Below are 12,172 nucleotides of genomic sequence, written 5' to 3'. Positions count from 1 at the left end.
ACATTTAAGAGACTTGGGCCAAAATTTTCAAATGTGGGTACCTGAAGTTAGGTACCTAAATCAATACTTAGATTTAGACAAAGTGGCCTAATGTTCAGTGGTCCTGAGTATAAGAGAATAAACATATTTCCAACTGGCTTTTAGAGAATACTCAAAAGTAACACAGAAACATAAAAATATAATAAGGGAGGAAAACACAAGTTAATGAAGAAAACACTTAAGAATTCTGAATATCAAGCAGTGAATAAATTAGAGCAATCAAGATGAACAACAAGATGACAAAAACATTAATTAAAACCTAACTACCCCCATTTAGAACAAAGCACGTGTTTAAGAATATTAATACTGTGTAATGAGAAACCTATCAATGAAGACTTAACGAGGGAGGAGGAAGATTCAAAATGACCTTACTGTATTTCTTTATCATTCATGAGCAATCCTTTGTTCTACCTCTAAATGTGTTTTTCATCACAATTTTGGGTCTGATTCTGATTTCACTCACACTGCTTTTAGTAGTATAATGCAAATTTAGCTATTCCTATTTTACATCTGTGTAAACAAGATCAGAATCAGATCCATTGTTTGCAAAGTAGTGGCTTGTTCGATTGAATTAAGAGTGTATGCTCGGCTGTATTGCCTTAGTGCTTTTGCTTCTCAGACAAGTGACATATCTCTGGAGAGAGGGGGGTGGAAAAGCAGGCCTCCATTCTAGAAAAAAATATGAAATTATTTAGTAGGGCTTGTATTTTGCAAAAATACAGTGTACAAAGTGATTTTGAAGATTAATGTTTAAGAAATTGGATAGGTCCCAAGTGGATAATACCTAGGAGACTAGCTGTTTTAAAGGTGTGGAGGGGAGAATTAGGGATCATGGGATTTGGAGATTTTCCCACTGAAGGGGTTTAGAGTGTATAGCAGTCTTGCTGGGAAGAAGTCATATCCCAGAAACTCTCACTTAGTTGAGGCCTACACTCCCCAAAGCACTCATTTCCCAGTTACATATTGTTGAGCAGACAATCAAACTAGAAAACAGCACTGGGTCAGAAGGTCAGCTGAGAACAGACTGCACAGATGCAGGCAGGAAAAACATTGAAACAGGGCAGAGAAGGTTGGGAGACAGGGAAGGGAAATCAATTTATCCCTCTTTGCTGGGGAGAATTATAGTTCTAAATAGGTGGATGAATGAGACAAAGTCAGAATTTTAATTGCAGAAGTCATAACTAGAGAGATGTCTTTTTCCATAGACATTTTTGGCATTTGTGAGACACACTGGACTGGAAGTGGTGAACTTTCCATAAAGCACCATAAAACCATCTACTGTGGAAGCACAGACAATGCCCAGAATGAAGGAGATGCCCTCATACTATCAGAAAATATTTACAGCTCTTTGAAAATCTTTAGATGTGTCTCATCACGCATAGTGAGCATTAAACTACAAGGGAAACATGACCCTGCTATCATAATACAATCTAAGCCATTGGTGGGCAACCTGCGGCCCCTCAGGGTAATCCGCTGGTGGGCCGCGAGACAGTTTGTTTACATTGACCATCCATAGGCAAGGCTGCCCGCAGCTCCCAGTCGCCGTACTTTGCTGTTCCCGGACAATGGGAGCTGCAGGAAGTGGCAGGCCGTAGGGCCATACTGGCCATCGCTTCCTGCAGCTCCCATTAGCCGGGAACGACGAACCACGGCCACTGGTAGCTGTGGGCGGCTGTGCCTGTGGACGGTCAATGTAAACAAACTGTCTCAAGGCCCACCAGCGGATTACCATGACAGGCTGCAGGTTGCCCAGCACTGCTGTAGAGTGATTCTTGACCGAATGAAAAAAAGAGCAGAGGAAATCCTTTGAGTCATAAGATGGCTTTTGATCTGGATGTTCTGTGACATACCAGATACTTGTTTTTCATCAAATGTTGGAGTTACACAGAGGTCAACGAATGCCTAAGTATTCAAGTCTTAACAGAGAGGCTCTGTGGCAAGTAATCAAGTGGTATGGTTTTAGCAGCAAGTTGATTTAAATATTGCAGAGTCTGTATAACATAGCTTGGCATACAGTATGAGTCAGCGGCAAGCTGACAGAGTGGTTTGAAGTGAAAACTGGAGTCAAACAGGGATGCATATAAAGTCCAATACTTTTACTGTACACTTAGAAAACATCTTGTTCAACTCCCTCAGCAACACTCGTTGAGCCTGCAGTGGGGAAAATTATCAATCACTTTGACTTTGCAGAAGATATCATAGTTATTGTGTTTATAGAGGAATACAACCAAGAAGCAGCAAGTAACCTGTACAGAACAGCCATAGAATGGGGCTTAGAAATGAAGGAACAAAAGTCAAAACCGATGATAACATCAAGAAACAGGCTAAACTCGTCATTAAAATGGTGTAGACATTGAAAAAGTAGAGTTTCTGCTGGGCTTCATTGTACGACAACTGCTGTGAAGATGACATCAACAAGCAGGTAGCTATTACCAACACAATGTTTGCATGCCTGAATAAAAGTGTGTGGATCTTAAAACGAGTGTCCATACGAGCTACAACCTGACTACATACAACACTCGTTGTACCCACATTACTTTTTGTTTGTGAAACATGGGTACTGAAAAAATACCTGGAGCAAAATTTGCAAACAATTGAGATGAAGTGCCTGTGCCATATCTTAAGTGTCACAAGGCCAGACAGACCAAGAAACGATGACATCTGTGGAAGACTATAAGTGCAGTGCATGACTATAATCATCAAAAGGTGCCAACTACAACGGGTTGGCCATGTTGGTAAAACATCCCATTACCCACTGCCTAAAATTGTTCTTTCAGGACGAGTCAATGGAGAGAGAGAGGCTGAGAATGTCCAAGGAGACAGTGGTATAACATAAAACCATTCAGGCAACACCAAACAGGCTCAAATTATGCCTCAGAACAGATGTGGATGGGGTCTGTTCATAACCTCTGGACTACCCAACCTTGGTGTTGGAAAAACAAGATGATGACAATATAGGTGGGAGAGGATCTGGACTATGGTGAGCAGGGATCAAGCATTTGAAGAAGTGTTAGATTGCATTAAGGGAGGAGGGAGGACTGAAATACCGACAACTCTGCAGTTCACTCACAACAGTGCTGTAGCAGTTAAAAAGATGAGTACAGTGTTGCATCATATTATTCAAATTATTTGGATCATTCCTCTCAATATTGTTCTCAAAGGATTTAGTGTTATACTATACCAGTGTTTAATTGAGCACTGAACTGCTTAGCATGGAACATGGGCAAAATGATAGCTTTCGTCAACAGCAACTCAATTAAAAATGGGTAGAACTGGTATCTGAAATAGCAGGGTCTAGCTTTGGAGATACTAATCAATATTAAAGGAGCAGGTTGAGAGCGTTGCTTTGGTCTGTTCAGCAGCCTTTGCTAATGCAGTTCACAGAGTGGAGTCTTATTTTGCTGGTTTATCATTGACATATAAAACTTGGTATACTTTTGAATTAGTGTGAAATACAGTGGCATTTTTAAATCAAAAAGTTTTAAAGTGACACTTTACCTGCAAGGCACAACATGAATGACTGCAACACGAGCAGTTCCCATAGCAACCTCATTTTCAGTTTCCGAGGTCAAAGGAGGATCACGTCCAATAACTAGTGAATAAAATGCTGCTTCTTTTAAGTTTTACACAACCTTTAATCTGTGAGGGGGAAAAAAAGAGAGACACATTACAATGAGATTTAGGATTACAGCTCTTCATACTATGAGAGTATCTTTCCATGTGAGCTAAATGAAATTGAGACCTGGAGGGAAACAGAAATTGTTGTTTTATAAAGTCAGTCCAGGTGGGTTGGGGGTGGGGAGCAGGAATTAGAAATTATGGATCTGAAGAACAAAGAAGAGGATTTACAGAGTGTGTTTCCGTATTTGCAGAGGAGCACTATATCTGTGAGATGTGCGGTCTAAGTGATCTGAGCATAGGACTGGAAGGCAGACTCATGTGACATAATCTTGGTTCTGCATCCTCCTCTTTCTCTGTTACCTTGGGCAAGTCATTTGAACTTCTCTACCTCACTTTTCCCATCTGTAAACTCACCTGTTTGCCTCATGGGGGTGCTGTTATTAGTTAGTTAATTGTGTAAAACACTTTGAAGATGAAAGTATTACTATTATCCCTCTTTACTGTCTGACAACTTTAAAGTACTTCAGCAACTGAACTGAACGAAGCAAAATGTAGCTACCTCCAGAAATCATAAATATCACTCTGTACAAAGGAGACTGTCTCCAGAGGTAGTGAGGCCTTCTCTCTACCTATTGAGCCAGGACACTCCCTCTCCTCCTCATGACCCTGCAGTGACATGGTCAGCTTTGGACTAATTTCCATACTGTAACTTAGATTTTCTGCATGGCAGCATGTCGTGTTACCACTAAACCGGGGTGGACAAACTTTTTGGCCCGAGGGCCACATCTGGGTATGGAAATTGTATGGAGGGCCATGAATGCTAACAAAATTGGGGTTTGGGGTGCTGGAGGGGGTGAGGGGTGTGGGCTCGGGGTGTGGGCTCTGGGGTGGGGCCAGAAATGAGGAGTTCAGGGTGCGGGAGAGGGCTCTGGGCTGGGGCAGGATGTTGGGGTGCAGGGGGGGTGAGGGCTCCAGCTGAGGGTATGGGCTCTGGGGTGGGGCCAGAAATGAGGAGTTCAGGATGCGGGAGAGGGCTCTGGGCTGGGGCAGGGTGTTGGGGTGCAGGGGGGGTGAGGGCTCCAGCTGAGGGTATGGGCTCTGGGGTAGGGCTGGAGATGAGGGGTTGGGGGTGCAGGAGGGTGTTCTGGGCTGGGACCAAGAGGTTTGAAGGGCAGGAGGGGAATCAGGACTAGGGCAGGGGGTTAGGGCACAGGAGAGGGTCGAGGTGCAGGCTCCAGGCAGTGCTTTCTGCAAGCAGCTCCCAGAAGCAGAGGCATGTCCCCACTCCAGCTCCTATGTGGAGGCACAGCCAGGTGGCTCAGTGCACTGCCCCGTCTGTAGATGCTGCCCCTGCAGCTCCCATTGGCTGTGGTTCCAATGAGAACTGCAGGGGCGATGCTTGGGGTGGGGGCAGCATGCAGAGCCCCCTGGTTGCCCCTACATGTAGGAGGTGGAGGGAGACATGCCACTGTTTCTGGGAGCCATGCGGAGCCATGGCACACATGGAGTGGGGCAAGCCCCCAGCTGAAGCACCAGAGCGGGGCAAGCCCCGGATCCCACTCCCTGGTGGGAAATTGAGGGTTAGATTAAAACGTCTGAAGGGCCAGATATGGCCCCTGGGCCATAGTTTGCCCACCCCTGCACTAGACCATCAGGCCAGCCAAGGATTACAGTGCTGTAAAACATTTGAGAGTCACATCAATTTGTCTCAAGGCAATATATTTTCAGTAGAGCATGACTTTGTTCTTCCCGCCCCTTCTCTGGGAAGTTTTTCTGAAGCATCCGCACAATTACCGATCCTCAGATAAGGAACCTGAAACACACTGGAAACCTTCAATGGAATTATCATCTAAGCATTTCCAAATGAAACCTGATCTTTTCCTGGCACTCTAATCTCCATTACAAATTAGGAGGAGAAAATACCGCTTTTCTACAAAGGGCTCCTGTCCAGAAATAACCACAGGAGGCATTTAAATACTAAAAATACATACATAATTCCACCCAATCATACATTCTTATCATTTATTCATATCACTGATGTCTGGAAGTTAAGGGGCCTTCATGTTTACAAGACAAACTGCATGACTAATAGAAAGTGAAATGGTATCATTAGAGGTCTCTGGTTGCTTTTGTGAGTTAAAATTGATAAGATTCTTCTCATAAAGTCAGGTTCAATGTGCTGAGAAGACTAAGAACCCTTATCTTCTGATCTGAAGATGTAATTTGAAGAGGGTGAAGACTAACTGAATATATTCAGATATTCTGACATGCATGATGATTAGACTGGTTGTAGATAAGCAGGAAGGGCTGATCAATGAAACGAATAACATCTTAAGTGAATTATTAGGGCATTAATAATTAATTGTATTTAAAAAAATGTCGTGACTGACCTCTGAATTGATCTACAATGTTAAGCCGTTTCTCTCTTGCAGCAATTAATGAGGAAAAGTATCCATTTCGTAATACAGATTTCATACTAGGTAAAAAAAACTAGTTATGCTCTATGTGCCAAATTGTGCTCTCAGTTACAGTAACAGAAGTACAGGGTAACTCCACAGAACTCAAGGAAGTTATTTTCAATTTACATCTGTGCAACTGAGAGTAGAATTTTGCCCTACGCTCAACATCATGTTGTGAATTTCTTCTTAGCATTCTGGCTTTCCAACAACGTATTCTCACCAATAAGCAGAGATCCTTATGTATAAGGTATTATTTGTAAAACTTGTACTATACTGGGGCCGTTCAATGGTTTAGGATTATTCTTCTCACTTCATGGAATAAACTGAGTGGAACTTGAGCAGAATAGTAATTCATATGTAGTATTTCCTTTGATACCTAATTAAGAACACAAGAGGTAGGATAACACTTATAATTAACTTAATATACTGCCAGAAAAATATCTCCAATGCCCACAGACACATGCCACAAAAAAACACAGCTACTAGCATATAGAAAGACTAACTATGATGATCCCCAGGGGTACTGAGATTTGTGAGACACCTCACCAACACCTGGCTTTAGCATGAGGAAGTCTGGTCTGTACCTGCTGTGGATCCTCTCCCTGAAACCACCAGCCCCTGGTGACATAAGCACCTCACTCTCTCAGCACAGGTAGCAATAGGCACACACCAACTCCAAAATCCTGGGGCTGTTCCCTGTAGCGTCCCACCCCTTGTCCACTGAACACTCTCAGAATTTCCAGGCCCACTGTTCCCAAAGGAACAGTACACACCAGCGTGTAAGATTTAACACAGGATCATCACTTTGCTTAACTCCACACCACTTAGATATATTTACAGTGAAAACAAGAGTACATTCATTGTCAAAGAACAGAGATTCAAGTGAAAGTGAGTAAGAATATTGGAAACAAATGGTTACAGGCAAAACAAAATCACAACATGCTTTTTAGAGACTAAACTTAACCAATAAGTTATCCTCTCAGCTAGAGAAGCTTATCTCAGCCAAAGTTCTCTCCAGCCATTTGAACCAAGCCTGGTTGTAATCCCATTTCCATGCAGTAAACTCATTGTTTGTTTACTACCTTGGTGAAGGATGAAAAGGATGTCCCCCAAATACAGTAGAGCAACCCTTGATGAGCAGCTCAAGATACATCCTCCCCTTCCCACTGCTTGCTTTCCTGTTCATAGAATCATAGACTTTAAGGTCAGACGGGACCATTATGATCGTCTAGTCCAGTGGTTCTCAAACTAGGGCCGCCACTCCTTCAGGGAAAGCCCTGGCGGGCCAGGCTGGTTTGTTTACCTGCTGCATCCACAGGTTCGGCCGATCGCGGCTCCCACTGGCCGCAGTTCGCTGCTCCAGGCCAATGGGCCTGCGGGAAGCGGTGCGGGCCGAGGGATGTGCTGGCTGCCCTTTCTGCAGCCCCCATTGGCCTGGAGCGGCGAACCGCAGCCAGTGGGAACTGCAATCAGCTGAACCTGCGGACATGGCGGGTAAACAAACCAGCCTGGCCCGCTAGGGTCTTTCTCTGAACAAGTGGCAGCCCTAATTTGAGAACCACTGGTCTAGTCTGACCTCCTGCACATCGCAGGCCACAAAATCTCACCCACCCACTCCTATGTCTGAGCTATTGAAGTCCTCAAATCATTGTCTAAAGACTTCACGGTGCAGAGAATCCTCCAGCAAGTGACCTGTGCCCCACACTGCAGAGAAAGGTGAAAAACCCCCAGGACCTCTGCCAATCTGCCCTGGAGGAAAATTCCTTCCCGACTCCGAATATGGCGGTCAGCTAAACTCTGAGCATGTGGGCAAGACTCACCAGCGAGATACCCAGGAAAGAATTCTCTGTAGTAACTCAGACCCCACCCCATCTAACATCCCATCACAGGCCATTGGGCATATTTACAGCTAATAGTCAAAGATCAATTAATTGCCAAAATTAGGCTATCCCATCATACCATCCCCTCCATAAACATATCAAGCTTAGTCTTGAAGCCAGATATGTCTTTTGCCTCCACTGCTCCCCTTGGAAGGCTGTTCCAGAACTTCACTCCTCTGATGGTGAGAAACCTTTGTTAATTTTCTTCTTCGAAATTCCCACAATCCTTCATTAACCTTCAGTTCAGACTGGTGAGAAGAGACTCCTGGTAAACTACACAATACTTAATTTACATGTAAAAAGCCCCCTAGATTAAAAATATATATATCTGACAGAAAACTTGTTCACCTTTGCTGGTGATCATTCCCTAGACACTGAGACTTTAGAACATAATTTTCACTGTATATACATAACTCCTTACACAACATCTGTACATGCATTTCGAAATGACAACCAGTGTGAGAGTGGCTTTTATTTGAGACCTCACATGACATTCTTTGGTGACCTAGAATAGACATACCAGACCCAGGAGATCCGTGTACCCTATACACCCACTTCCGTGCCCCATGCTAGTTGGCACAAAGTGGTTCCTGGATCACATTCACCAGTCACATTTTATTAGAAAGGTTAACAACAACAGTACCAATTTCAAGCCAAAAAACTCTCCAAGTGCTTTGCATACATCCCTGTGAAGTAAGGAAGTATTATAGCATCCATTTTACAGATTAAGAACTGAGAATAGATGCTAGAAGTGTCATCCAAAAAGCCTACTGAAGGATTTCCATTGATTTAATGGACTTTGGGGATCTGTTTGTAGGTAACTCGATCAAACTGATGGCTAATCAAGTCACTGACAGAACTGGAACTATATGCCTGGAGATCTGGCTTGCTTTCTTCCCTATTTTTCCATAGGCATCAGAAAGCAGCCAAATAGCACTCTGTCATTCATGTGGCTCATATTGCAATTTCTAACTCCTCCTCTTGAGGTGCTTATCTTTTGGTAGAAACCCCAGAATGTGCCATGGCAGTCACAAGTACTGCCATCCTACTTCCAGAAATTGGGGTGCTCACACACAGGGGAGTAATTGGGACCTTTCATATTTGTGCTGTGTCTGGTCTTAATGGAATGAAGTATTAAGGTGGCTTCCAAGTATATATTATACCACAACATGCAGATATATCTCTGTTCACATTTTCAAAACTTGCATAGAAACTTTCAGTATACAGGAAAAAGAAAGAGAAAAGTAGATCATTGACTGACATGATGTTATAAATTTCTTCTAAACATTTAAGAAGGGCATTCAAGATGGCAGCTTCTTTCCCTTCCATAAAATCATTTTAACACCACAACTACCTGTCCTGGTTTTAGCTGAAAACAAAATAATGAGACAGATATTTATTAGTATTCAGCACAGTTATTTATCAAATACAATGGAAAATGTGAAAAACTCCCTAAAATTCTGCTTATTTCAACATTTTCAATGTAATCAGAAGACTTCAAAGGGAGATCATCTGGTTTAAAGAAGAGGAGTTTGAAGTAATCTCTGATGATGGTAGACCAGGTGCCAGCTCTTGCCAAGGCTGTAGGCTTCAGCTGAGCATGGACAAATTCATAGCTAGAAACCAGACCAGCTCATCTGCGTGTTCAAGATACGTATTGCAAAGATGTATTTAATGTTTAGTGTAGTGTTTAAACTATAAAATACTTGTACGTTGCTGCTCTGAATTTGTGAGCCCAGGCAGACGGAGGAAGATTATCAATACTAAGTGGGGGGTAGTAACACATCACAATAAAAAGACTGGGTTAATGGCCTTCTCACAGGGGTGAAGGTGCTATGTGCAAGGAAGCTTGTCCCATCATTTTGAATTCTGGAAATAAAGATACCTGGCATGAAAATTCTTCATCTCTTTGTTGTTTGCTGCAGCTAGGAAACAGAAGCAGAGATCCCAAAGGTCAACCTAGGTTAACCCTAAAAGACATGGAGTGTTGACGGATTACTACATGTCTGTCACCTTTTGGAACCATATCTGCAACTGATTTGTTTATTTATGTTGTCTGTTTTAACCTGTAAATAACTCTTTCATTTGCTACAACCATTGTCTTTGGTGTGAGATCTGAGGTACAAATTGACCTGGGGTAAGTGACTGGGCTCTTGGGACTGGATACAACCTTAATCTTAGTTGATTGCCATACAGTAAAGATCAATAATCACTAGTTCAGCATACCTGGGTGGCATGACAAACTGGAATGCCCAAGGGGACTGTATGACTCTGTGGTAAGACTGTTAGAGTGCTTCAGAGTTCACATTTGTTACTGGGTTGGTGACATCTAATTATAGAATATACAAGCAGTATGGTGTGTCTGCTCTGAGTTTGGCACTCAATGCCGTGAACCACTCCAGCCAGCATGACATAATCAAAGTTCAGAGTAGCAGCCATGTTAGTCTGTATTCGCAAAAAGAAAAGGAGTACTTGTGGCACCTTAGAGAATGGCATCCGTTGAAGTGAGCTGTAGCTCACGAAAGCTTATGCTCAAATAAATTGGTTAGTCTCTAAGGTGCCACAAGTACTCCTTTTCTTTTTATAATCAAAGTTTTAGAGTAACAGCCGTGTTAGTTTCTTTTTATAATCAAAGTTGAAATTCTCATCATTTGTGACATTAAGGACCAGCCTACATATGGCACTTGTCTCCTTCAGGACTTCCTCGAACCTCAAAGAAAATTTTATGCATGTACAGGGGGGCGGGGGATACCTCAGGTTTAGCAATTACTTTAGAATACATTCCTTGAGGATGTGCTTGCAGATATTGAATTTCTATTGGACCAGTACCGTGTTTTGATGTCATTCCCAGAAATACCGTTGCTGAAAGCAATTATTTCCTGGAATGATATTACAGTTTTAGAAGCATTATCTTCCTGCTACTATATAACAGCTTTCCCAGAAGTCCCATTGCAAACAGGCACTTGGATTATTGGCATGCCAGCCCAACATTGGCATTGCATGATAAAGTACCTATCCTGGTCCCTAAATGTGACATCTAATGGGCTATGGGAAAATCTTCCAATAGAAATAATGCAAGCCCCATCATGAGAGGAAGTAAAAAGTAAGTGGGGAGGGGAGGCGCGAGCACACCATTAGAATTAATATTCATCGATCTTTACAATATGGTGGTATCTTAGATACTGCTTTATTTTCCTATACTTAGAATCGCAGATTCTTCTCCCATTTCACATATCAATGAGCCTGAGCCTGAAAACCTTTTCTCACATGTGTAGTTATTATTTATGCCAGTAGGCCCATTGCCAACAGCTGTGTTTGTGCTGAAAGTGTTGGTACATGTTTTATGATTACCACCTTAGAACAGGAAACAACCAAGCCTGGGCAACGAATTTGATAATTGAAAAGATCCTTCCCATCTCAAATTTCTATGTTTTCTGGCTGAGTAAAAGCCTTTGGTATTACTTTTGCAAAGGAATGCAACAAACCTGAACACTCATAAAAGGAATTCTTATTCTTAAGAGGAAATATCAATGGAGTCAAAGTAGCGTGCAATTTTTTTAAAGATATAAAAATGAGAGCCTCATGATTTAAACTCTAATTATATCCCCTCTGAAACACCCCACCTCGAAACACTTGTGCAGATGCTTTTCTATCCTTACTTTTGGTAATGCCACCATCAGTAGCAATTTGTTTTGAAAGGCACCTTTTTCCTAATTGGATTTTGACAGAGAAAGTTGACTGTACAAGCTTTGAGCATAAGGTATTAGAAGAAACAGGATGTGCATAGTTGTTGAGGTATTTAGCAGTTGGTTTTCCAGAGATGCTGAGCACACATTGCTCTCATTAATTCCAACTGTAGTTGTGAGTGCTTAATGCTTCTGAAAACAAAACAAAACAGGACTTTAGCCTTCAGGGCACTTGGGCTGGTGAGTTCACATTGTACCGAAAAAGACCACCACAAGATGGAACTCCCTTTTTCCCTCCACTGTAAAGGAAAGCACTGTAATCTTTGATGAAAATGTTAGTGCCCAGAGTCCAGCATACAGACCCTCCACTTTTGCAGACATTCAGAAATAAAATTTGCAAAACGCCTCAGGCTCTCAGCTGAAGTAGTAGTAGCAAGAAAGCTTTCTTAGCAATCTTCTCACGTTTGTTTTTCTTCTACCCATTGGT

The 12,172-nt window shown here is 42.5% G+C and overlaps 1 protein-coding gene across 9 annotated transcripts in view; it reads right to left on the bottom strand.

The window, feature by feature from the left end:
• The window catches only part of LOC125640344 (contactin-4), a 646,262-nt gene that overhangs the window by 314,131 nt on the left and 319,959 nt on the right, over positions 1-12,172 (bottom strand). For all 9 annotated transcript variants that reach the window (XM_075130265.1, XM_048858825.2, XM_075130266.1 and 6 more), the window contains one exon: positions 3,538-3,678. In XM_075130265.1, the coding sequence (XP_074986366.1) occupies positions 3,538-3,592 (55 nt within the window). In that variant the 5' untranslated portion in view covers positions 3,593-3,678. The remainder of the gene's footprint in view (positions 1-3,537; positions 3,679-12,172) is intronic.

Source organism: Caretta caretta, chromosome 7 (genome assembly GCF_965140235.1).
Source record: "Caretta caretta isolate rCarCar2 chromosome 7, rCarCar1.hap1, whole genome shotgun sequence".
NCBI lineage: Eukaryota > Metazoa > Chordata > Testudines > Cheloniidae > Caretta > Caretta caretta.
The sequence above is the reverse complement of the archived record's forward strand: the minus strand, read 5'-3'. Positions and strand labels throughout refer to the sequence as shown.